The sequence below is a fragment of the Grammomys surdaster genome, unplaced genomic scaffold (genome assembly GCF_004785775.1).
Source record: "Grammomys surdaster isolate TR1022 unplaced genomic scaffold, NIH_TR_1.0 125463, whole genome shotgun sequence".
In the NCBI taxonomy this organism is placed as follows: domain Eukaryota; kingdom Metazoa; phylum Chordata; class Mammalia; order Rodentia; family Muridae; genus Grammomys; species Grammomys surdaster.
The window spans coordinates 1,053,420-1,079,362 of NW_021620326.1; the positions used below are offsets into that span (position 1 = coordinate 1,053,420).

The window sequence follows — 25,943 nt, forward strand, 5'->3', positions numbered from 1 at the left end:
GGGCCAGGCCGTGGTACCCTGGTGATGCGGGGCAAGGCCCCCCCCACAGTCCGCTGAGATCCCTGTGCCCGCCCCTGGCCTTCGACATGGCCCGCTTGGCTGCAGCACTTTGGAGTCTCTGTGTGACGACTATCCTCGTCACCTCTGCCACCCAAGGTAGGTGTTGGGAAGGGCTGGGTCTCCAGACCCAGATGGGAGGATGGGCAATATGAATTCTGTATGGACTGCAGCTTCTACCCGAGATGAAGCTGGACCAGGCCAGAGGGAACCTGGTGATGCCACTCTTAGCAGGCACCATTGAGGGATGTTGAACGCCCAGCAGGCCAGGGCACCAGGTGCTGTGTTTCTTGGGGACCTCGAGGACTGAGACAGGCCTTCCAGGGGGCCACCTATTTCTCTGTCTTCCCCTCCCTCATTCAGCACATCTCAGTCTCACTGGGACCAAGGCTTAATTAAAGCATGCCTGCTGACGTTTATTTAAAAACAAGTAATTACCCAGCTCTGGCCTGGGATCCTGCACATGCCACAATTAGTGCCCTGAGCGTGCTGCCCACTGAGCGTGCTGCCCACTGAGCGTGCTGCCCACTGTGGATGACTTAGTTACTGTCACAAGTGGGGTACCAGCTGGGTACAGAGCAACAGAAGCTAAGACGAAGTCTGTTGACCTTGCCCTCTCCAAGAAGGTCCCCTCCCCACATTGCCAGCCTGGTCCTTTGGAAAGTCACGGGAATGAAGGGACACTATCAGCCTTGTTCTGAAGCCTTGGCAGGGTCCTGCTGGTCACCCCAGTACCCAAGTTCCGGGAGCAGCCCCTGCCAGGCCAGAAGGGGCTGCCTCCACCCCCAGCCCCATGTGAGCCAGCCCTCCACCCCCGGCCTCCCTCCCTGACTAGGGAAGCTAAAATTAGAGGAGGAAGCAGATGGCATGACAGGCGCGCATGGGAAACTTTCTCTCAACTGGGGCTCTACTCATCCCCAAAAACCCGAGGGCTCTAACCCCTGAGGACTCTGTCGACAGGCGGACCCTGCCTCTAAAGAGGGCAGCTTGGTTCTGCTGTCACAGTACAGACACCTTTCACAGCCCTTAGCTTGCTCCCAGCTGTTGCCTCCCTCACGACATCTGTAGCTTCTACCCTCCTGTTCCCTGTGTGGGTGTAGCCAGTGTCCCAAGTGTTTCCCAGGGCAGCCTGGTACATGTTAACCCCGGATCTGCAAAATACCTATAACAAACTAAAACAAAACAGTGAGCATCTTGTCAGCACATTAACTATAGGTAGCAGGAAAGGGTCCTGGGACCAGGGACCTGGGGCCCAGTTAGGACTTGGAGCCACTTGCCAGGCCAGGGAGCAGCAGAGTTGGGACTCAGAGCTGTGCTGTGCAGCTCTGATTGTCACAGAGGGACCCGTCATTTGGAGCTCTCTGTTGTGAGGCAACATGCCACCCTCCTTTGATACCAGCATTTGAGGGTGGAGGGGGAGGATCAGGAATTCAAGGCCAGCCTTGACTACTTAGACTTTGAGGCTACCTGGCTATGTGTGAGCCTGTTTCAAAAAAAAAAAAAAAATTCCTTTGGTCTAGAAACTCAACTGTATGATCCTAACCCATGGGTACCCATTTTACAGCTTGGGAAAACAAGGCCTGGGGAAGCTACTACTAGTGGCTTTCTGAACTTAAGCATGTAAAAGGTTGGGTGTGGTGGCACATGCTTGTTATCTGAGAATTTGGGGGAGTTTCAAGCCAGGCTGGGCCAGACAGCAAGACCCAGAACAATAAATAATAAGCAAAACAGGTAGGCATAGGTCAGTGGCAGGATGCTTACATGGGTGCAGTCTGTTCCCTATATGGTGTGTGGTGGAGCAGGGAGATCCCCAGGACCATTCTCACTGTGACAGATGACAAGCTATAATTCACTCAGAGGGCCAGCAGCAGCCACGGAAGCCACTGTGCTCAGGGAAGACAGATTCAGTCTGGTGAAACAGAGTAGTAAATTCCTGCACGGTTCTGCTGGGACGCATGTCCTGCTGTCCCGTCCTAACTGAAGCCACATCCCTAGACTTGTTTGATAACCTGCATGGCAGCCACTCCTCCAGAGGACTCCTCCCTGAGTCCTCTCATCCCCTGATGAGATAGCCTTCAACCCACCCACCCACCGGCCCACCCCACTTTTTGTTGAGGAGAACAAAAGCCCACCATCCTGACCGTCCTCCTCCCGGCCAACTCCTGCTGAGGTCTCTGCAGCTTGCAAGTGGAGCCCTCCCTCCATGTCTGCACATAGTCTCCCTGGGCGCATGAGAGTCCCTCAGTGAGTGAAGAGTGGCAGCACAGCCCTGCTGTCCTAGCCAGTCAGGAGGCAGAAGTGGGAGAATCACAGTTCCAAGGCCAATCTAAGCACGTCACTGAGAATTCACCTCAGAATTAAAGGTCCAGTAGAGCGTTCTCTCCTGAGACGTGTGAGGTCATGGGTGTTAGTAGGATAGCAACAGTTACAGTGAAACACACCTGGAATGCTTCCTTTCTGGAAGGACCCTTGTCAGACTGGAATGGGGCCCTCTTTGAGAGCCTCATCTTAAACTAGTTTCCGTTGTAAAACATCATCTCCAAGCCAGACGTGGTGGTGCATACTGGTCCCAGTGTGTGACTGGAGGCAGGAAGGAAGATTACTGTAGGCTTGTGGCTAGCTCAGGCTACTTAGTGAGCTCAAGGTCAGCATAGACCCTATGGTAGGGTCACTGAGGCCTGTCTGAGGGAGCAATTGTATGTGTGTGTTTGTGCGTACGCGCGCACACACGGGGTATGCTAACACATGTCTATAGTCCTAGCTTGGGAAGTGGAGGCAGTAAAGTCAGTTCAAGGCTATATTGCAAGTTTGAGTCTAGCCTAGGCCATGTGAGACCCTAACTCAGTTTAGTAGTTGGGGGAGAAAAATCCCCAGAGACACTGCCTTAAGTACACTCATTTTCTGAGGTATGGGGCCTTAGTTCTTCAGTTCAGCATGAGATTTTGGGGGACAGCTAGTGAGATGGATCAGGTGGATTGAGGTGTTTGTCACATAGCCTGACTTGAATTCAATCGCCAGAACCATTGATAAAAGGTACAAGTTGCCCTCTGACCTCTACATGTGCACCCCCATACACACGCACAAAATAAGTGTAAAAATATTCTTGAGTGTTTTGAAAGGATTTGGGGACACACAGTTGTGTCTGATAACCTCCAAGATGATGTTTACTCTCTTAGCAGGCAGGACATTGCAAGGTGAAGAGTCAGCTCTCTCTGGGCACATCACCCCTTTTCCAGGGGTTCAAACTGAATGCTATCTTACAGCCGTATAGGCCCAAGATTCATATAACCAGTTTCCCAACATGGCTGAGCCAACGGGTTCTTTATTCCCTGGTGACTGTGACACTGTCTCCAACTGTTCTGCAGGCCTGAGCCGGGCTGGGCTCCCATTTGGGTTGATGCGTCGGGAGCTAGCATGTGAAGGCTACCCCATTGAGCTGCGGTGCCCGGGCAGTGACGTCATCATGGTGGAGAATGCAAACTACGGGCGCACAGATGACAAGATCTGCGATGCCGACCCTTTCCAGATGGAGAACGTGCAGTGCTACCTGCCTGACGCCTTCAAAATCATGTCTCAGAGGTGAGCCTGCTCTCTGACCTCCACATGTCCCACAGGAGCTCCCTGAGCACGAGGCCAAGTGAGCTGGAGCAGTGTCACACTGACAGTGTCCCTAAGTCACTTACCCCCATAGAGCAGTGGCTCTCAGCCTTCCTAAGGCGCCAACCCTTTAATACGGCTCCTCATGTTGCAGTGACCTCCAACCATACAATTATTTTTTTTGCTTCTTCATAACTATAACTGCTCTTGTTTAAATTGTGCTGTAAATATCTCGGATGCAGGGTATCCTAATATACAAGCCCTTTGGAGGTTGAAAACCACTGCCATAGATGCTTGCCCTTGTTGGGTTCAGGTGGGAGCTTGCAGAACCAAAGCAAAGGAATCATGGGTGCAAAGGGAGAAGATTCTCCAAAGAACAACACTTATTCATAGCTTACAGTGTGAGAGGCTGAGGCAGGGCAGGGCAGGGCAGGGCGCTTTGGTGTGCAGAGTTGTCCTGAGCATGTTCAGGGGCAGTGACTGTACAGTGTGGTTGTGGTGTGATGTCTGAGCATGTGTGTGCAGTGCAGCTTGTGTTTGTGTCTTTGAGGAGGTTATGTGTGTGGGTAAGGGTGTGTTTATGTGGCTGAGGACATGTACCAGGCGGGGCTGGCCCACATGTAAAGTTGCACAACCTACTGGAATAGTCAGTCTACCCAGTTTCTCCACAAGCACCTGTCCTGGGACAGGGCCTCCCGCCTGCTCTCCCTGCCACCATCTTGCCTGTGATGGTCCGTTCTTCCTGTGTAGCCAGCGGGCGTCGGTGGACACGAGTCAGATCCTATGCCTCTGGTTAGAACTCTCTGGTTCCCACGTGGCCTGCCCTGACTGATGGTCCTCCTTTCCTGTTCGCTCACTCGGTTACAGCTATGCAAGGCAGCTCACTGTAGAATGCTTGCTGGTTCAGTTCTCAGTACTTAAACATGCATCAGAATTTGAAGCCCTTGTAGCCCAAAGGCTCCCAGCCTCCTCTATTGGTCTGTCACACTCTTCATGGGATCTGTGGGCCACAGGAACCTGGCCTGTTAGCTGGGAAGTAACAAAGCCAACTGCTGGGTTTTTGTTCTTGGTCTTGTTTTTTTTATATCCTTGCTTCTGCCCTGAGAGACATGTGGTGTTCTATGCTTTCTTGTGGCTGTCTACCTAACTGGACACTTCTGCATACTCTGAAGCTCTAGGTCCCTACCCTTTTCCTGACCCCTTCAGGGCCCTGCCTTCCAACCATATTCCATCATTTATTTAGTCTTTTCTTGGTATTTCATCTTATGTACTCCCTAATTCTAAGTTACTGGCCATACAGAGACAACAGACTTTTGTCCTTTGCTGCTATGGCTATAGCCAGGTACACAGCAGGTTCTCACTTGATGCCTGAGAGGTCAGAGTTCAGGGCCTGCTTGTTGATCTGTAGCATGGTAGAAAAGGGAAGTAGGCTGGGTGTGGCATAGTCGGCAGGGAGAGGAAGCCCCCAGATGCTCACAGGACACGGGAGACCGGCTGGTTCAAAGTGTGTGAGGCTGGAACTGCCACCTTTCCCCGATTCTCCTGACACCTCAGCCTCCCAGCCATGACTTAGGTCCTGCTCCCTTGAGAGCACCCTGGTTCCTTTCCACAATGTCCACACAGCTAGAACAGAGTTATATCTATGTCTTCCTCCACACAGGAGGCTGAGTAGTGAGTTACAGGGGCCAAGGAGCATCCTGGGGCCTCCGAAACTGTGGGGAAGGCTTTGGGGCCCCTCAACCTTGCTTCCTCTCCGAATGCTACAACTTTGTGTCTGTCAGGGTCATGGCCAAGCTGCTTGGACAGATGCCACAGGATAGTTGGCACAAACCTTTGCTGGGCCGTAGTGTTTCCACCTTCAGGAGTCCCACCTCTTAAAGACAGATGCACACCCGCTCTCCCATGGTAGTTCACTGCACCTTCAGGGGAGTGTGGGGTGCAAGGCTGGGGATGAGTACTCTGCCACTGGACTACACTTACCCTTGGAATTTAAAACTCTAAAGTAAATGCTTTTGGCAAATTTTGTACATTTACCAGCTCAGCTTCGTTCCAGAGGATTCTATGGCTTCAGAAAACATATGGCCCTTATCAGCTGCTTCCTCGTCTCCTGCTGCCCCAGCTCTGTAGTCTCTGTCCAGGGGTTTATTTGCCTAGGCCCTATCTCTGCATACAGCAGCCTGCTCCATGCAGCCTCTCCTCAGAGTCATTGTTGGAATTGATCCTTCGTAGGTTATGAGTCAGCACCATAGCCCCTCTCCTGGCCAGATACCATTCTGTCATGTGGACAGGCTACATTTTATAAGGCTGTTAGACCAGTGGTGCGACCAAGATCTCAAACAGGCTACATTTTGCTCAGTATTCCTCAAGGGCAGGCTTTTGTGTTCTCGCCCCCTTTTGGTGGAAGTAGGCAATGCAGCCATGAACATGTATGTGTGTTGAAGGTTCATTCACACACTTGTTATAAATTCTATAGAGCACAGTGCTGAGGACCAGGACTGCCGTGCTGTGTGAGGTCATTGCTGAGCTTTAAAGAAAGGATTTGGGTGGGCAGATAATACCGGACCTTTCGATGCCTAGTTCTCCATTTCCTCCCTGGCCTCCTGCTGATTTCATCTCTTTGTCCTTCCTGGTGCCGGGAAGAACTAGAGACAGATTCTGGTTACTTTTTTGTTTGTTTTGAGTTTTGGTTTTTTTAGATTTCAAGACAGGGCTTCTCTGTGTTTCCCTGCAACTCTATAGACCAGGCCGGCCTCAAACTCAGAGATCCACCTGCCTCTGCCTCCCGAGTGCTGGGATTAAAGATGTGTGCACCACCTCCAGGCACACACCTTGCCTGGTACTCCAGGGTCAGGGAATGGTGTTGGCTGCGTTTCTTGTCTCTGTGACCTTATAGAAACAACTTAAGGAAGGGCTTCCTTTGGCTCTGGGTTTCAGAGTTCAGTACATCACAGTAGGGGTGTGTAGCAGAACACAGTTGTCCACATCATGGCTGCCAGGAAGCAGAGAGGGAAGTGTGCGTTCTGCCTTTCTCCCTCCCTGCTTTTGTTGCATCAGTCTTGGGATTTGCCTCAGGTTGTCCACATTTGGGGTGGGTCTTCTCTCTGGCAAGACCCTCGCAGACATACCCAGAAGCACACCTGATAAATGTCGTAGGCAGTTCTAAACCCAGTCTAGCTGACAACGAAAATAAACCATTACAGGAACCTTAGCTGAGCACTGATGATGGTGACGACTAATGTTAAGCCTCAGGGCGTGGGCAGACAGACCTGAGGACACCCGCCCTGTCATATGGGCCAGGATCCGTGGGGTGACTGGACCTGAGGATGCCCCTGCAGGACAGAGCAGTGTCTGTAGGCTGGGTGAGCAGCCACCAAATGTGGACAAATGACTGTGATGGTATTTTTGAGTTGTAAAATAAGGCATACTTTTCCATACTGGCTAGATCCTGGAGAAACCAACAGGGTCGGGATCAGTGAATTCCCTGTAGAGATTCATGAGTCTTCTGGCTGTGCTAGCTGTAGACCCTCTCAGATACCGTCCAGAGTGTGGCAATGTCCACGGGAAGAGCCAAGATGGTCACAGCAGGCACTAAGTCTTCTATGCATGGTTTCATTTGCAAAGGTACCCATCACATGTGGTAATGTGTGTGCTTTTTAGTAACCGGGACAGGAACTTTACACTCAATTTAAAGAAAACTGCCAAAGGTGAACTAGTCCAGGGAGAACCTGCCTTGTGGCTATAGAGACCTGTGGGGCAGGAAGCAGGCAGGAAGCAAAAGAGCACTGAGTCTCTGCGTTCCGTAGCGCCTTCCCATTTGGAAGATGTTTGTCTTCTGACCCTAGAGCCTTCTGAGTCTCAGTCCCTTATTCTCAGCCCCCTTTCCCTTTTCCATCTGTAGGTGTAATAACCGAACCCAGTGCGTGGTGGTGGCCGGCTCCGATGCCTTTCCTGACCCCTGTCCTGGAACCTACAAGTACCTGGAGGTGCAGTACGACTGTGTCCCTTACAGTGAGTCATCTTGTTCCTCATGCTGTCTTGGGCCCTTCCCCCAGTGGAGCAGGGAAGGAGAACCTTGACCAGTACACATGCGCACACACATGCACACACATCCATAGGAGAACCTTGACCAGTACACGTGCACACATCCAGAGAACCTTGACCAGTATACATGCACACACACGCACACATCCATAGGGCTGGGCACAGGGCAGCAGGCTTGCTCCCACTCAGACACATTCTTTTCATAGACACTTGTCCACATTTGGTGGTTGCTGTCCCACTGTACTCTGTCCCTTCCTGTAGGAGCATCTTCAGCTCTGGTACCTGCCCACTCCCTGCTTCTTCACATGTCCTTGCTTGCTAAAGCCCCTCCGAGCCACACTCCTGCAGCATGCTGCTGTCTGTCTCTCCAGCCTTCCGCCTGCTCTGCCTCCCTCCTGACAGCCCTCACTCACACTCATCGCCTCCCCCACACACCCTCCTTATGTATTACCCTGAGAACACTTCCTGTCCACAAAGGAAGTGCTGCCATGTTGGACTGACAGTGCCCCCAAGATGATCTTTGGAAGCCAGGGCCTAACTACCCCGCATCTGACCAAGGGAAGCAGACAGAGGCTTGCTCATCCTCAGCGTCCAACATCACCAGTCTCCCGCCCACTCTCCTCCCTCCTCACCCATCGCCCCTTCTGTCCTCTCACTTGGCTTCACATAGCCAGCCTGGAAGTAGGGAGGCCCTCTAGGCAAAGGGGGAGGAGACAAGACCCTCAGGGTGTCCAAGTGAGGGGGCAGGGGAGCAGGAGACCTCATAACTCTCCCTCCTCTCCCTCCCCCCCAGCTCTCCCACTCCCACTCCTCCAACCTCTGATTTCTCCTTGCAGGTGAAGCCAGGAGGATGGGTGAACAGGGTCACTGACTGCTCGTGTAACTTTCTTCTTTTAGTCTTCGCCCTTTCCTTTCAGTGCCTGAGGCCTTCCTTCTTCCACCGCCTGAGGGGGATGCCCGTCTGCTCCCTGAAGCCTCCCCACAGCACTGGGGACACTGCCTGCCTGCAGCTGGGGCAGCAGGGAGGGAGGGGGGACGTGGCAAGTCTAGGACAGGGGGTTGGCCAGGCGGCATGTTTGACTGTGGCTCCTGACTTGTCTGGCTCTGAGACCTGCAGCAAATGACTTAAAATTTCTTCGGGTGCTGCAGACGGAGGCGTGAGTCCTGGAGATCGGGAGTGACAAGCGCTTGGCCCTGCGGCCAGAGTCTGCTCCCAGGAGCAAAGCCCCGAAGGCAGAGGCTGCGACTTCACCCCCCCCAGCGCCCAGCCCCGAACCTGGTTCAAGATGTGCTCAGTGATGGTACGGACGCTCTTTCCCGCCACCTGAGCCTCCTAACTCCTCTGTCATGGGGGAGGGGGTCCAAGCGTGCCCTGAGTCCTTCAAGCAGTAGACAGCATGAGGCCCAAGCTGCTAGGTGCCTCACCTAGGCCACCATAGAGTCTGAGAGAATGGCAGCTGCAGGGCCTCCTCTGTGTGGCTTCACTTCCCTGAACCTCAGTTTCCCCAGCTGTAGTCAGGGTCCGGTGGTAGGCCTGACTGTTCTACATCCTCATGAGCACTGGCTGTCACTGTGACTACACAGCACTTCTAACCAGTTACTATTGTTGCCATGGTAATCAAAATAAGACTAGCAACAGTCAGTAAACCCAGCTCTCCAGACAGGCAGACGAACTGGAAAAAAGAAGAGGCTATGGGTCCTGAGTGGAGCTTAGAGACCTAGAGCCAAACCCCCTGTGTGGCCCAGGAGCACAACCCTAGAAGATGGGCTATGGAGGTGACTCAGGGCAGGGGTGGCAGCTTTAGACTGAGGAGAATGCAAATGAGCCTTCGAAGACAGTGCACACACAGCTGGTACTGTGGGTAGGACTGCCCACAAGTGCTCTTGGACAGGCAGAGCTAAAAGACCCAGTTCAATCAGCTCCTGTGCCCCCACCACCAATCACTGGGGTTGGAGTCCAGGAATAACTAAAGCTAGGGAGAGGACAGGCACATACTTCCATGACTTTCCCTGAGCATATCCTGAGTGCTAGGCCCTGGGGCGAGGCGCTGGGGAGCCAGTCAGGGTCCCCGCAGAACTCAAGCGGGTACCCAGAGGGGATCGACCTGGTCAGCCACAGGACCTTGGGCTTCAGAGGCTGGGGTGACCCCAGTGCTGGTGAAGGTGGGGCAGGGGTGGGGGCAGGGATCCCACAGCTGGGGGAGGGAATCACTGGAGTGTGGGAACCCCAGACATTGAACTAACACTGGATTTGCTTTGCAGCTGAGCACAGCCTAACTCTCCCTTCCTCCCCAGGTGCCACCTGTGCGTCATCGAGGGCGGTGGGCAGGGCAGGGTGCAGCTAGGGCTTCTGGGCCTTTGGTGGACTGGGCAGAGCAGCTGAACCTTGAGACCCCACCCCCACCCCTGGGAGTGTAGGAGCCTGTCTGCCACGTGCTGTCCAGCCCAGTCTCTGTCCCTCCAACTCTGTGCCTCTTGTCTCCCTACCCTGGCTCTGTCTGGGGCACCTCCCTGCCTACCTCCGTTGTTCTGTGTCTGGCTGTACCAGCCTCTCTTTGTGCGTTTCAGGGGTCTGGAGGGTTTAGGGGACCACAGCTGGATTCAGGTGGGGCTACTCAAAGGGGAAGGGGCTCAGCCTGTGCTCTTGGCTGAGAGAGGCACCCAGGCCCCAGAGAACCCCTTTCTCTGCCCCTGGTTCTAGCAGAAGTGTTAGCACACAGGGTGAAGAGGAGCCCAGTGGTTCCCTGCTGCCTGGTGTCCCCCGAGCCAGAGTTCAGCTCCTATTTGGGGCTCCTCTTTCTACCTGGGGCCCCTCCTGCCTGAGGGCTCTGTCTACCTGCCTGTCTGTACCACACCCAGTCTCTTTGTCTCCTCCCCCCTGTGTGTCCCCTGACCCTTCTCACTTTCTCCTCAGCACCCTCTCACCCCATCCTACCCCAAAAGAAGGGACTTGGGGGTGGGGGCTGAAAGGATGCTACGGAAGGGGTTGGGAAAGCAGGAGGAAAGATAGGAAGAGGGGGCGTGTGGCCAGAAAAGAAACGAAAGCAATTTAATCTTTTTTTTTCTCTTTTTTTTTCTTGCACATTTTTTTTCAATTTGTTTTCTCTCTCTCTTCCGATGCTTAAAGTAGAAGTGGAGCAGAAAGGTAAACGCACTGTTACCAATGCTAACCCCTAACTCACACTTTGTTCCACCCGTACCATACTCATGTGGCCCACCCCTCCCCCTTCTTCTCCCCCACCCTACTTGGTCCAGTGATTTCCCTGCCCCGGGTGTCCTCCCGGCACAGCTGGGCTGGCCCTGGTGCTGCAGCACCACCAAGGCCAAGGCCATGGCCATGGGCTGGCTTCTCCACCCTCCAGATACTCACGGAAGCTCCTCTCTGAGCCTGGGCAAGATTCTCACCCCACTCCTACACCCGTCTCTCTTTCTCTCTCTCCTCTCACGCCCCCTGTACCTCTCTGGTCCCTGGTCCCTGCAGGGTCCCTGACCTCATCTCTCATTTCTTTTGCCTCCCTTAGGAGAAATGTGTAAGCTTCCAGGCGGGTGGGGAGGGAGGGACTCCCCAGCCTCCGCAGGCACCGGTAGAGGTCTCTCTTCCTCGCTCTCTGTCTCTCCCTTCCCTTCCTCTTCCTCTCCCCACCTCTCTCTTCTCTCTTCTCTCCCCTTATACCTCTTGCAAACTGTTTCTGGTAAAGGGTGGTGGGATGGAGGGGCACTTTTTCCTTTGAGGGACCAGATCTCTCCTCTCTCTCTGGCTCCTGGTGGCTTGAGTTCTTCTGGTTTGGCGTTTCCCAGGCCCAGAGCTGTTGTGAGCACAGAGAACCAGTCTCCTCAGACTTCACCCTCCTGGCCAGTCGGGTCTAGTCCTGGGGAGGGTTGTCAGCTATCCCAGTCCCCTGGGAGGGGGCAGCCTACCAAAACCCTGGGATGGGGGTGGGGGTGGGCTTCCTGGAGAGGGTGGGAGTGGGTTCTGTCTCTGCACACTTGCAAAGCTGCAGTCAGGGTTTCTTCCGGGCTGATGTGGGAGAGGACCAGGGAGGGGTGGTGAGGGTCACAGACTTGCTCTGGGGACTTCCACAGGCCCCATAATTTCTTGCAGGGAGCTCCATGGTGGTGGATGAGGCTATCCATTATGGGCCAGGGAGTAGAGGGGGACCTGCTAGTAGTAGGGCAATGGACCAACAGTGAGATGGCCCTTCGGGGTCCCTCTTGCCTTGAAATTAAGGTGGTCTGTGGAGGATCCCTTTTCTGGGGAGGTGGGCGGGTCCCTCTGAGCTGCTCCCCTCCCCTTCGCGTCCCACCTTGCCCATCTCAGAGGCCTGGGCACCACCCCTCCCTTGCTCTCCTGAGTCAGCCCTGCACTGGCCACTCTTCTTGCAGGCTTGGAACCACGGCACTGGATCTCCTCTCCGGGTTGGGCTGGGGGAGGGAAGAGGTGTTTGGGAGCTGGGTGCTGAGGAGGGGTCCTTGCTGCCCAAGGCCCCTGGCAAACCCTTCCTCATCTTTCCCCCTTCCTTGGAATGACCTCTAACTGTGTTTTTCTCCACTGGTACCCTCTGACTAGCTCAGGCCCCCTTCATGAACACACACCCCTGGCAGGGGTTTCTGTGGGATAGAGGAAAGACCTGGGGAACAGGAAAAAAAAGGGTGGGGGCCAAGTAGTCTGGTCAGAGGGTACAGATCAAGCTGACAGGAATGCTGGGCTCAGAACCCAGGCTTCACTTTGGGTAAAAGGGTTGTTCCTGGCCACCTTGTGCCTAGTGGCCTGGTGCCAAGCTGCCCCAATGCTGTGAAGGGAGAGATACAGAGTGCACATATCTCCAACCATGTGAGCCTTGCCGATGAGCTAGGCTGGAAGTAGACACTACACCTGGCTCCTACCCAGGGGTCCCTCACAACTGAGGCTGCCCACCATGCTGGTGCCAAGTCATCTCAGCCCTCCCTGTGCCCCTGGGGCTAGCTGCTTTGGTGATGGACCAAGCAGGAGCAGAGAATTCACCATAGACCCCCACGCACACACCCTACAGCCCTGGCCTGCCTGCGGGTTCTGTCATGAAGTGAGGGGGAGGTACCAGCCCTTCTGAGGGAAGGGGCTGGCCCACAGTACTCAGGGCAGAGAAGGGGGTTGGCCACACTGACCTGCTGGATCAGTAGGGTAGGCTAGGAACAGGTGGTGCTGGGCTGTGAGGGGCAAGGGTGGGCAGGCCAGCGGTGCCAACGAGATGCAGTTGAGGTTTTCCTCTTTTCAGGGAATGGGGGGGTGGGGCGGGGCCCCCCACCTTTCTGACATCAGCGCTGCCTTGGTCCCTCCTCCTGAGCCGGGGATGGTCACAGGTAAATCGGGGTCCGGGGCAGGGGAGGTGGGGGGTTGTCTGGGGTGGGCTGGGGCTTTATCCTAGCACCTGGTTCCCTCCCTTGCCCCCTCCGAGCTGGACCTGGGACTGCCCCTGAAGGGACTCTCAGTCGGGCCTTGGAGTGAATTCTCTGCTCACCCCTCTCTCCTCGCCAGCACTAACCTTTTCTTCCCAGGTGGTCTCCAGAGCCGCCCTTGGAGCCAGGACTTTGTGGATACACACACACCCCTCCTTGTCTCTCTTCCCTCTGCACAGCTCCCTTACCCCCAATGTCCCGGGAGTCCTGTTGTTCTCCATGCCCCACTCCACCCTTGTGCACCAGTGTCAGTGTGTGCTTCTGAACCTGAGCCGCCAGAGACCCTGCCGGCTGGGGCAGCACTGGACTCCTCCCCAGCCTAACCTAGGAGCTGCTTCCCTCCATCCTTTCCTCAGCTACCTACTTGGCGGGTACCAGCTGAGAGGAGCCCAGACAGCATCAGGGACCCGAGCAGGAGGATAGACAGCCCTAAGCCTCCGCGACAGAGTGCGTGTGGAAACAGCACTCTACCTCGCAGCTTTTGGAGGAGGAAGAAAGTGAAGTTTTTGTTTTTGTTTTAAGAAAAAAGAAAGTCTACCATTGCATGGCTGGTGAAGGGTGGGATCCCAGCCCCTAGTTTTTCCATAGAGGCAGAGAAGAGAGGCCAGGGTGCTGAGGCCCGAACCTGGAGGCTAGAGGCAGAGAAGAGAGGCCAGGGTGCTGAGGCCTGAACCTGGAGGCTAGGTGGGATTGCAGCAGAGGACCCCACTGCCCACACCCTCGTGCCCAGTCTGGGAGAGCTCCGGCCAGATCCTTTCTCCCCAGCCTGTAGGGTCTCTAGCAGCCAAAGAAGGGAAGAGGCACCACCTTCCCACACTAACCCTGCTCTTGATGGTCTCCAGGGTTCACAGCTCCAGGGAGAGGGGCAGCTGGGCAGGGCGGGAGTTCCAGCCCACAAACCCCCTTCCCATCACCAGCCCGACCAAGCAACCATGACTGCAGCAGCAGGAGGGGACAGCATGGTTTCCTCCCCCACCATGTGACCAACTTGCCTCTCTCTCCCCTCTCTCCTTGCCTCTGCTCCTCCCCACCTCCTCCTACCCACCCACCCGGCCCAGTCTTCGTGTGTCCAGGGACCCTGCAGAAGGTGCTGGAACCCACCTCTACACATGAGTCAGAGCATCAGTCTGGTGCATGGTGCAAGGACCCACTGCAGGCAGGTGACCGTATCTACGTTATGCCCTGGATTCCCTACCGCACGGACACACTGACTGAATATGCCTCGTGGGAGGACTATGTGGCCGCACGCCACACCACCACATACAGACTGCCCAACCGTGTGGACGGCACTGGCTTCGTGGTCTACGATGGTGCGGTCTTCTACAATAAGGAGCGCACTCGCAACATTGTCAAATACGACCTGCGGACCCGCATCAAGAGCGGTGAGACAGTCATAAACACAGCCAACTACCACGACACCTCACCCTACCGCTGGGGAGGCAAAACCGACATTGACCTGGCAGTGGATGAGAACGGACTGTGGGTCATCTATGCAACCGAGGGAAACAACGGGCGCTTGGTGGTGAGCCAGCTCAACCCCTACACACTGCGTTTTGAGGGCACGTGGGAAACGGGCTATGACAAGCGCTCGGCCTCCAATGCCTTCATGGTGTGCGGTGTCCTCTACGTGCTGCGCTCCGTCTATGTGGATGACGATAGCGAGGCGGCAGGCAACCGCGTGGACTACGCCTTCAACACCAATGCAAACCGAGAGGAGCCAGTCAGTCTGGCCTTCCCCAACCCCTACCAGTTCGTATCTTCTGTTGACTACAATCCTCGGGACAACCAGCTCTATGTGTGGAACAACTATTTTGTGGTGCGCTATAGCCTGGAGTTCGGACCCCCAGACCCCAGTGCTGGTGAGGATGGGTTCTGCATGGATGCTCTGGTTCCAGGATGTAGGGCCCACTGTAACCTCTGGGGGACTAGGAGGTAAAGAAAATCAGGGCTTGTGGCAAGCATCTACCCTTCTTCTAGTCCACACTGCAGTGTGCCTGCTGTCTTGAAGACTTGTGTTCACTGTACTGTTGACAGGAGCTCATGCACTAAGAGGCTGAGGCGTTTTACCTCAGAATTGAGTCCTGGGATTCTGGCTCTAGCCAGGGTCTGTGCTGCCTGGGACATTAGTATAAGATAGCTGGGGAGGTAGACTCAAAAGATTTGTTCTCATTTTCCTCCAGCTTCCTGCCACCTACCCAGGGCAGCCCCAGAGCTCCAGAGAGCCTTATGACAGTCCCGAGAGAAGGTGTAGGCAGGTACCAGACTTCGGTCAGCTGTGTCACAGACGAGAGGTGATTGTATCCAACAGCTTTGACATACATCTCCAGTACCGGATCTGGGAGAGGCACCTCACAGGGCACAGTAGTATATTTTTGCTCTCTTCTGAGTGTATATATGAATGTAGGGGACTTCTGAGCACAAAAAGGTCAGGGGGCCCAGAACACTTTTCCACTTCAGTGGGTAAGGTAGCTGTCGAGGTGCCAAGGAACCCCGTGTTTGGACACATGGTATGCCTTAGGTATGGCTGTGACCATGCCCTGTGTCTCCTCTACCTTCCAGGCCCAGCCACTTCCCCGCCTCTCAGTACCACCACCACAGCTCGGCCCACACCCCTCACCAGCACAGCCTCGCCTGCAGCCACCACGCCACTCCGCCGGGCGCCCCTCACCACACACCCAGTGGGTGCCATCAACCAGCTGGGACCTGACCTGCCTCCAGCCACAGCCCCAGCACCCAGTACCCGCCGGCCTCCGGCCCCTAATCTACATGTATCCCCTGAGCTCTTCTGTGAACCCCGAGAGGTCCGGCGGGTCCAGTGGCCAGCTACCCAACAGGGTATGCTGGTGGAGAGACCTTGCCCCAAGGGAACGCGAGGTGAGTGCTGGAGTGACGGCTGAACTGGAAGGGCTTAGCTCTGTGGGTGCTGCCTGCAGCCTAGCACCTGGGGAGCTGCAGGTGTTCAGTTCCTCAGACTAAGCATAGCCAGTTTCAGGACAGACATGAGACAAGTGAACAACTCAGTGTTCTAGGGGCTCCAGACAACGTTGGGAGAGGCTTAGTGAGGAAAACCCTCCACTGTGGATCTTGCCTGGGGGGCTAACTCTGAGAAGTCTAGGGTGGGCCTCGTGCCTTTTCTCAAGTGTCCTCTCCTACTCAACCTTCCCTTTGACCCCTCTTCATCTCCTTCTCTTGGGCCTTTTTTTTTATTTGTATCTCTACAGGAATTGCCTCGTTCCAGTGCCTCCCAGCTCTGGGGCTCTGGAACCCTCGGGGCCCTGACCTCAGCAACTGCACTTCCCCCTGGGTCAACCAGGTAGCCCAGAAGGTACAGTGACTGCTGCCCCCTGCAGGAAGGCCAGCCAGAACCCAGGGTCAGCAGGAGGAGTGGGAAAAGTTGGAGAGACACACAGGGCTGAAAACCAGGGCGAGGGTTCTCTTCTTATCTAACCCTTGTGTGGGGAAGGCCAACAGGGAGTAGGTGGCCTGTGCAGGCAGGGCATGTGACAAGAGGGTGCAGCTGTGCAGGCTGGTGCCCACCAGACCTGAGGGCCCCTCCCCCCACCTCCTGTAGATCAAGAGTGGAGAGAATGCGGCCAACATTGCCAGTGAGCTGGCCCGACACACGCGGGGCTCCATCTATGCTGGGGACGTGTCCTCCTCGGTGAAGCTGATGGAGCAGCTGCTAGATATCCTGGATGCCCAGCTCCAGGCTCTGCGGCCCATTGAGCGCGAGTCAGCCGGCAAGAACTACAATAAGGTAGGCATACAGGAAGGGTCTGGCTTGTGTTTCTGCACCTGCTGCCACCCCACCATGACCAGTGAGGGACGTGGGACCCCAGGGGCTGCTGCACTGCCCTGGGTAGTCCTGAGAGGTCGGGTTCCTGAGGAAGGCCTCTGGAAGAGGGATCTAAAAAGGCCAGGGAGAGCACTGTCTGCAGTTTCCACTGTCACTCCCTCCGTTTCTTTCTCTAGATGCACAAGCGAGAAAGAACATGCAAGGACTATATCAAGGTGAGCCCAGGAAGGCCCAGCTTTGGGAACGAGGGGGCCCTGGCTTCCTGGGAACTTTGGGAATGGAACGGAGAGGAGAGAACATCAAGACTGTCGCAAGGAACTAGAGGATATGAAAGATTCATTCTCTTGTCCTTGCTATCCACAGGCTGTGGTGGAGACAGTGGACAACTTGCTCCGGCCAGAGGCACTTGAGTCATGGAAAGACATGAATGCCACTGAACAGGTCCATACAGCCACCATGCTCCTAGATGTCCTGGAGGAGGGCGCCTTCCTGCTGGCCGACAATGTCAGAGAACCTGCTCGCTTCTTGGCTGCCAAGCAGAACGTGGGTAAGTACTGCAGCTATTCCAGGGTCAATCTCAAACTCTGGGGCAGTGTTGGTTTCCCAATTCCTGGGCCTGTAGTTTTGCTGAAAGCCTCATGGTTTAGCATGACCCCTCTCTGGGGATAGACACTGATAGTATGTCTTCCCCTGCCCACACAGTCCTAGAGGTAACTGTCCTGAACACGGAGGGTCAAGTCCAGGAGTTGGTATTCCCCCAGGAGTATCCCAGTGAGAACTCCATCCAGCTGTCCGCCAACACCATCAAGCAGAACAGCCGCAATGGTCAGTGTCCTGTGGAGTCTGTGTGTGCCTGCGTGTTGCCCACGTTGCACCTTGATCTTGGTTCTATATGCACACAGTAGTCACGTGTTTGAATCATGGTTTATCGGCCACTAGTGTGGATATATATTCCAGTGCTCTGCAGAGGCCTGGGTTCTGGCTCCATTTGAGATGGAGGCACAGAGAGGTCAGGGACCTGCCCAAGGGTGTACAAAAAGTAAACGTGGGACGGGAGAGATAGCTCAGAGGTTAAGAGCTCTGGCTGCTCTTCCAGAGGTCCTGGGTTCAATTCCTAGCAGCTACATGGTAGCTCACAACCTTCTGTAATGAGATTCGATGCCCTCTTCTGGTATGTCTGAAGACAGCTGCAATGTACTCATATACATAAAATAAATAAATCTTTAAAAATTAAAAAGAAAAAAAAAGAAAAAAGTAAAATGAGTGAGAGAACCAGCCACTGTGCTGTCATTTGAACTGCCCACTGAGAGACAGTCGTCTTGTGGAATGGCCTCTGAGCTGCTTGGCATGTAACTGCTCAGTTTCGGTGTATCTGAGAGCCATGGAGCCCCAATAGAGGGCTGTGGCTAAGGATAGCCACTGTATCTCCCTGTGCCCATCTTCCTCAGGTGTGGTGAAGGTTGTCTTCATTCTCTACAACAACCTGGGCCTCTTCTTGTCCACGGAGAATGCCACAGTGAAGCTGGCAGGTGAGGCAGGGTCCAATGGCCCTGGAGGTGCCTCCCTGGTGGTCAACTCCCAGGTCATTGCAGCATCTATCAATAAGGAGTCCAGCCGTGTCTTCCTCATGGACCCTGTCATCTTTACTGTGGCCCACTTGGAGGTGAGCCCAGGTGTCCCCCTCAAGCTCCCAGCATCCTCTGTTCCTAGACTACATATCCCCGACCATGCATTCACCCAGCTGAGAGTAAGTCTCAGTTCCTTTGCTTCAGCTCGGACCATGGAGCTGATGTTCACCTCGGCGCCCCCAGACACTTCCTGCATGCTTGTCACTGTCCCTGTAGCTGGTATGAGGGCAAGAATAGAACTTGCAATCTCTGCACTCTGTCCACCACTATATAACAGGCCAAGAACCACTTCAATGCAAACTGCTCCTTCTGGAACTACTCAGAGCGCTCCATGCTGGGCTACTGGTCAACCCAGGGCTGCCGACTGGTGGAGTCCAATAAGACCCATACCACATGTGCCTGCAGCCACCTTACCAACTTCGCAGTACTCATGGCTCACCGAGAGATCGTAAGCTGGCCAGTGCTCTGCTGCTCCGGTCGGGCCTGCTTATTGCTGGCCTAGGTTTGCATGGCATCCTAGAGAACACACAGCATGGGCGATGTCTACAAAGCCAGCTCATGGGCACAGGGGGTGGGGGGGGCACCAGTCTTACCTGGGGCATGAGGCCTTGCACCTGGCTCTCTCTGCCCCTGAGGCACTCTGGAGGAACAATTGGTTTCACAAGCTTTCCAGAGCATGAGGAAGTGAGCCCGCACTGCCTGCACAGGGGTGGGGGTCAGCTTGGTGGCTGGTTGGGCAGCACTGGAGGGCCTTGTGCCCACAGCCTTGCCTGGGTCCTTGTCTTCAGCTGGTACCTGGCCAAGCCCTGAGTGTACCCCCTTCTCCTGTCCCCAGTATCAAGGCCGTATTAATGAGCTGCTGCTGTCAGTCATCACCTGGGTTGGCATTGTCATCTCCCTGGTCTGTCTGGCTATCTGCATCTCCACCTTCTGCTTCCTGCGGGGCCTACAGACAGACCGTAACACCATCCACAAGAACCTGTGCATCAACCTCTTCCTTGCGGAGCTGCTCTTCTTGGTTGGAATAGACAAAACTCAATATGAGGTGAGGCACACCTAGGTGAGCCTAGGCAGTGGGAAGGGCTGCAGCTCGGGGAGCAGCCGCTTACCGAGCTGCCCTTCCAGGTCGCCTGCCCTATCTTTGCGGGCCTGCTGCACTACTTTTTCCTGGCTGCCTTCTCCTGGCTGTGCCTAGAGGGTGTGCACCTCTACCTGCTGCTGGTGGAGGTGTTCGAGAGCGAGTACTCACGCACCAAGTACTATTACCTGGGCGGCTACTGCTTCCCAGCCCTGGTGGTCGGCATCGCAGCCGCCATTGACTACCGGAGCTACGGCACTGAAAAGGCGTGAGTCACCCTGTTGTCCCTGTGGCCTCCATCTTCTTGGCTCTTGAGTTTCTTGGCTCTTGGCTTTCTTTGGGCCAGGGTGGGGTGGCTGGGCTTTCAGGCATCTTTCCACTCTGGGTGTTTTTCTTTGTAGCTGCTGGCTGAGGGTGGATAACTACTTCATCTGGAGCTTCATTGGGCCCGTCTCGTTTGTCATTGTGGTGAGTGGCACTCCCAAGTACTGGGGCTCCTTTCATTCAAGCTGGTTCTGACCGTAAGCCCCAGGCCCCTTGCCAGCTTTACAAGGCACTGGTGTAAAACCTGTCAGCACCAAGCAGAGGGGCCAGGGCATGACTGAGTGATGAACATTTGCCCATGATGCAAAGGGCCCTCAGTTCTATCTCTAATATCTCTCTTGCTCTCTTTCTCTCTCTCTCTCTCTCTCTCTCTCTCTCTCTCTCACTCTCACTCACTCTCTCTTACACTTACACACACACACACACACACACACACACACACACACACACACACACAGCCTGGAAAGCAGCTAAAAGACCAGGATGACTAAGTCAGTGTTCCCTGGCACTGAGGCCAATGAACCTGCAGTTATGGCCCAAGCCCGTTTCATGCCGAGCCACGACCTTTGGCCTCACAGCAATGATATCAAATAACTGCCAATGGTGGGCAAAGGTGGCACTGAGAAGGGGTTGGGCCCCGGGCTGAGCCCACTTCCCTGTGCTCCTCCCACCCAGGTGAACCTGGTGTTCCTCATGGTGACCCTGCACAAGATGATCCGGAGTTCGTCAGTGCTCAAGCCCGACTCCAGTCGCCTTGACAACATCAAGTGAGTCACTAACCCTGGGGACCTCGGTTTCCTGAAACACTTTGAATTACTGGTACTGTCCAGTGGGGTTTTCAGTGAGAGGGTATTTGTACCTGGGATGGTCCTATTTAACAAAGCCAGAAAAGGCAGCAATCCACCAGCCTGAGCTTTCAGGCCTGCGACCGCAAAGTCAGTGTGAGTCTGTTTGAGGACACCTGGAAAACAGGCCACAAAAGAGTTTTAGTGGGCTGGGAATCTAGCTGAAAAGATGAAGTTGGCAGGGAACAGGCCTTCCTAAGACCTCCTCAACCTTAGGCTTGAGGCTGGGCCATCTTCCTTGGTGAGTACTGTGACTGCCTGTCCCCCTGGCCACCAGGTCCTGGGCTCTGGGTGCCATTGCGCTGCTCTTCCTGCTGGGCCTCACCTGGGCTTTTGGCCTCCTCTTCATCAACAAGGAGTCAGTAGTCATGGCCTATCTCTTCACTACCTTCAACGCCTTCCAGGGGGTCTTCATCTTTGTCTTTCACTGCGCCTTACAGAAAAAGGTGAGGGTGGTAGAGCTCTCCTCAGGGGCACTGTGGACTATTAGGGGAGGGAGGCCAGGATGAGGCTCAGGTGCTCTCTAATGTGGACCATCTGAGTCTTACTAGAGGCAGGGTGGGGGGTATTCAGTCAGAAGGGAAGATGCTTCTAGAAGAGTGGTGGCACAGAGCACATCTCACTGTGGATGTTCTGTGGGCCTGTGAGTCATGAGGCCAGGCCTTGGTGACAGACAACTGGAAGCCATAGTATAAGATTTCCTACTTCAGCAGTGCGAGTGGCTCCGTCGTCTGGCTGTGAGGCATTGCACAGATGTATACATGCATGCTCAGGCGTAAAAAACATGAGGAGCCAGGCGCTGGTTATCATCACGTGAATCCCAGCACTCAGGAGGCAGAGGCGGGCAGATCTCTATGAGGAGGCTAGCCTGGTCCACAGAGCAAGTTCTAGGACAGCCAGGACTACACAGAGAAACCTGTCTCAGAAAACAACAAGACCACACATGAGGGAGAATTAAAACAAGTCATGGGCTGGAGAGATGGCTCAGTGGTGAAGACTGTGGACTGCTCTTCCAGAGGTCCTGAGTTCAGTCCCCACATGGTAGCTCACAACCATCTGGAATGGGATCTGATGCCCTCTGTGTGTCTTAAGATGAAGACATAGCTCAGTTGGTCAAGTGCTTGTCTGGCTTACATGAGTCTGGGTTCCAGACCTAGTACCACATGACAAGCATTGTGGTGCATGCCTAAAATCCTAGCACAGGGGAGGGAGGGGCAGGAGGACCCGGAGAACATTTGTTCCCTTTGTCTGGCAGATAGTACATGTTCCTTAAAGATGCATGTAGTCAGAGGATGAAGGGATGAATAAGAAAGTTGATAGTGGAGAAAAGATTATGGGCCCAAGTTCCGGTGACCTGCCACCACTAAGATGACAGTCAGTCTAGGTAGCAGGTTCTGAGAGTGACACTGCCAGCTAACTGTCCCCTGTCACACAGGTGCACAAGGAGTACAGCAAGTGCCTGCGCCACTCCTACTGCTGCATCCGCTCCCCCCCTGGGGGCACTCACGGCTCCCTTAAGACCTCAGCCATGCGAAGTAACACCCGATACTACACAGGGACCCAGGTACCCGGGCAGGGAAGGCATATCCACCAGGTCTCTCTGGGGCCAAGAGGCAGGAGTGCACTGCCAGAGTCTCAGAAAGACCCCGGAGGGCAGAGTGGCCCTAGAGATCCCCTCATGTTTGGGCTGTGTCCCCAGAGCCGGATCCGGAGGATGTGGAATGACACCGTGAGGAAGCAGACAGAGTCTTCCTTTATGGCAGGTGACATCAACAGCACCCCCACCCTGAACCGAGGTGAGTTCCTCACTCCCCCACCCCCTCCCCCAGCACTGCTTCCTCTCTCAGAAGCTCCCCCACCCCAGGTCTGTGGGCTGCCTTGTAATCTTTTATCCCTCCCTTGGGCAGGTACCATGGGGAACCACCTCCTGACCAACCCTGTGCTCCAGCCCCGTGGAGGCACTAGCCCATACAATACCCTCATTGCAGAGTCTGTGGGCTTCAACCCCTCTTCGCCCCCAGTCTTCAACTCCCCAGGTGAGGACAATTAGGCTGCCTGGCATCCAGGGAAGAGCAGAGTCCCAGGTTGGGAGGCCCCAAGGGCAGGTCCTAAGGGGCCTCTGCCTAACTCATTCTTATCTTTTCTTCTGTGGGCTGGCGTCTACAGGAAGCTACAGGGAACCCAGTAAGTACCACTGCTTCCTGGAAGCACATCCAAAGGGGGATGGGAACAAGGCAGTAGCCTTCTGTAGCCTCTCATATGGACTGTACATTTGGGGTGCCCCTACCCACAGGCTCTGACGTGGTGGCCAGGTGGAGCCCTCAGGCAGAAAGTGACAGTGAGGGGTCAAGCCTAGGGGGTGTACCTGGAGACACAGGGATCCACTTGAAGTTCTGAAACTTAAGAACTCAAAAGACCCTGGGGAATAGGTCCTATTACTAATTGGCAGACCCCACTGCAGCTGAGGAAGAGGAAAGTGACCCTGGGACAGACCCCTCAGCTCCTTTGCCTACCTATCCAACCAGGCCCATCCTTATTGCTCCCTCTGCCCTGCAGAGCACCCCTTGGGAGGCCGGGAAGCCTGTGGCATGGACACCCTGCCCCTTAACGGCAACTTCAACAACAGCTACTCCTTGCGAAGTGGTGATTTCCCTCCAGGAGATGGGGGTCCTGAGCCGCCCCGAGGCCGGAACCTGGCCGATGCTGCTGCCTTTGAGAAGATGATCATCTCAGAGCTGGTGCACAACAACCTGCGGGGGGCCAGTGGGGGGGCCAAAGGGCCTCCACCAGAGCCTCCTGTGCCGCCTGTGCCAGGGGTCAGTGAGGACGAGGCTGGTGGGCCGGGTGGTGCTGACCGGGCAGAGATTGAACTTCTCTACAAGGCCCTGGAGGAGCCACTGCTGCTGCCCCGGGCCCAGTCGGTGCTGTACCAGAGTGATCTGGATGAGTCAGAAAGCTGTACGGCAGAGGATGGGGCCACCAGCCGGCCCCTCTCCTCCCCTCCCGGCCGGGACTCCCTCTATGCCAGCGGGGCCAACCTGCGGGACTCGCCCTCCTACCCGGACAGCAGCCCCGAAGGGCCCAGCGAGGCCCTGCCCCCACCTCCACCTGCTCCCCCTGGGCCCCCGGAAATCTACTACACCTCTCGCCCACCGGCCCTGGTGGCTCGGAATCCCCTACAGGGCTACTACCAGGTGCGGCGGCCCAGCCATGAGGGCTACCTGGCAGCCCCGAGCCTCGAGGGGCCAGGGCCCGATGGGGACGGGCAGATGCAGTTGGTCACTAGTCTCTGAGGGGCCTCATGGACCAGAGGCCTGGCCAGGGAGGGAACCCAGGAGGGGCTCTGGTGGGAGCAGAGACTGACGGAGGCAGTGGCTGGTGGGCCACTCTCTCCAGGTGCCCCTCTGCCTGTGGGCCCCGCGGTCCCCTTGGGGACTATGACCTGGGCCCCAGGTACCAGGGTTAGTAGACAGGGTTTCCACCAGCCACAAGCCCCAGCCTCTCTAGGGGAGTGCATTGAGGAGAAGCCCCCAGGGCCCTGGGAGCGAAGGAGAAGCTGGTAGGTGTGACCAACTTCTGAAGCTCCCTGCCAGTGGAGGGAGAAAGGAAGGGGCAAGGCTTCCCTAAGTGTGTTAGGGGGTTGCCGCTTCTGAGGTGGCCAAAGCCTTGCCGCGTCCACCCTATCTGCTGCTCACTCTTCTCCGTCCACCAGAAAGGAACAGTGGGTCAGTGGGACAGACGATAGGATCCTTCACGCTACAGTCCTTGCTTCCTGGAGACTGGGCCTTGCACCACAAGAAAGCCCAGGCCCAGGGGATGGGGCTGTGGAAGCTGGTGGTTAATGGTGGAACTTTCTCTGAAGCTCCTTTCTCCCTCGCTATTGGTCCCTGTCTCCCAAGCAAGCCTGCCCCTCAACCCCCAGAGTGCACCCAATGACCCCCTCCCTTGGGGTGACTCCTGATGAAGCACAACTCCCGCAGGGCCCCTAACCCACTGGAGTGGCCATATTTGGGCAGTTCCCAGTCCTGTGGGCTGGGCTATCTGGGGAGCAGATTTGGGGTCTGGGGCTCCCTGAGGAGTGGGTCCTGGGTTTGGATCTTTCCCTAGGGGGTCCTCTTATCCCTCTCTTTTCCTCCCCTATTGCTGTAAATATTTCAACAAAATGGAAAAGGAAAAAAAAAGACAAAAAAAAAAAAAGTAAGAAAATCTCATCACTTGAAGCCACCGGGCACCTGCGGCCCAGGCCAGCCCGGACTTTCTCCGGAACAGAGCAGCGGCCAGCCCTGGCAGCCAGGACTTCCTGTATGTGTACATCCCAACCGGGGTGGGCAGCCGCCAGAGCAGCTTTTTACACTCCAGAGACAAAACAAATCTAGAAGCAACAGCGAAACAAAGAACCTGTCCTTCTCAGCACTGGTCCTTTCACCTCTGCTCTGTCCTCCCTGCATCAGTCAGCCCTCCTGGGGCGTGTACCTCACTGCCTGCCCCAGGGCCAGAGGCCTGTCTCCCCTGCCCCACTGGCCAGGAGACATCTTCACACCCAAAGATGTTTTTGCCAAGATGGCTGCACTACCCCTTTGAGTTCCTGCTTCTTGTCTATCACTTCGGGACTCATGGCAGGCAGGAAGAGGCTGGTGTCCCATCCTGAGAAGGGCAAGGGAAAGGAGTGGAGGTCAGAGAGCGGTCCCTGGGGCTGAGGGTAGGATGGCAATGTCATTTCAGGGGTGGGGGGCAAAGGTGAGAGGTTCATTTTCCTTCCCCCACCCCCCATCCCAAGACCTCTGGCAGGCTTAGAGTGTCTGCTAAGCACCTCCGGCCTGGCCTGGCCTCCCCCCAGTTTTTTGGGGGTAGCATAATCCTGCTGCCATCTTCCAGAAGTGGCAACCTCCGCTGACTTCATCCTGTCTATTCCCTGCCTCCTTCCTCACAAGTGCCATGAGTTTTCAAGCATCCTTGGGTCTCAGCTTGCTGCTGCCATGAGCTTCTTTGGGTTATGGGGGAGGGACTCTAGGAAGGAGACAAGGAGATGGATGAGTGGCTGGAAGGACCCTTTTTGCTGCTAGAAAGCCCTCTCCCTTCTAAGGAGCTGGGACTGGCTTGTCCCCAATCAATGAGGGGGAAAGGGGCCAGACCAAAGATAATGG

The 25,943-nt window shown here is 55.4% G+C and overlaps 1 protein-coding gene across 3 annotated transcripts; it reads left to right on the forward strand.

The window, feature by feature from the left end:
* Adgrl1 (adhesion G protein-coupled receptor L1) lies at positions 1 to 24,996 on the forward strand. 3 transcript variants are annotated; one of them, XM_028786330.1, is made up of 22 exons: positions 1 to 156; positions 3,423 to 3,636; positions 7,553 to 7,662; positions 14,187 to 14,987; positions 15,688 to 16,002; positions 16,350 to 16,453; positions 16,700 to 16,885; positions 17,101 to 17,139; positions 17,288 to 17,471; positions 17,627 to 17,749; positions 18,373 to 18,587; positions 18,830 to 19,000; positions 19,388 to 19,597; positions 19,678 to 19,898; positions 20,032 to 20,098; positions 20,630 to 20,721; positions 21,077 to 21,245; positions 22,235 to 22,363; positions 22,499 to 22,595; positions 22,707 to 22,835; positions 22,966 to 22,983; positions 23,356 to 24,996. In XM_028786330.1, exons 1-22 carry the CDS (start codon positions 87 to 89, stop codon positions 24,090 to 24,092), a joined length of 4,401 nt encoding a protein of 1,466 aa, XP_028642163.1. In that variant the 5' UTR covers positions 1 to 86; the 3' UTR covers positions 24,093 to 24,996. The 3 variants fall into 3 exon arrangements, with proteins under 3 accessions (XP_028642163.1, XP_028642162.1, XP_028642164.1); XM_028786329.1 differs by having other exon boundaries at positions 55 to 156; positions 22,235 to 22,595; XM_028786331.1 differs by lacking the exons at positions 1 to 156; positions 3,423 to 3,636; positions 7,553 to 7,662 and adding exons at positions 8,781 to 8,996; positions 12,948 to 13,032 and having other exon boundaries at positions 22,235 to 22,595.
* Positions 24,997 to 25,943: the final 947 nt, after the last annotated feature.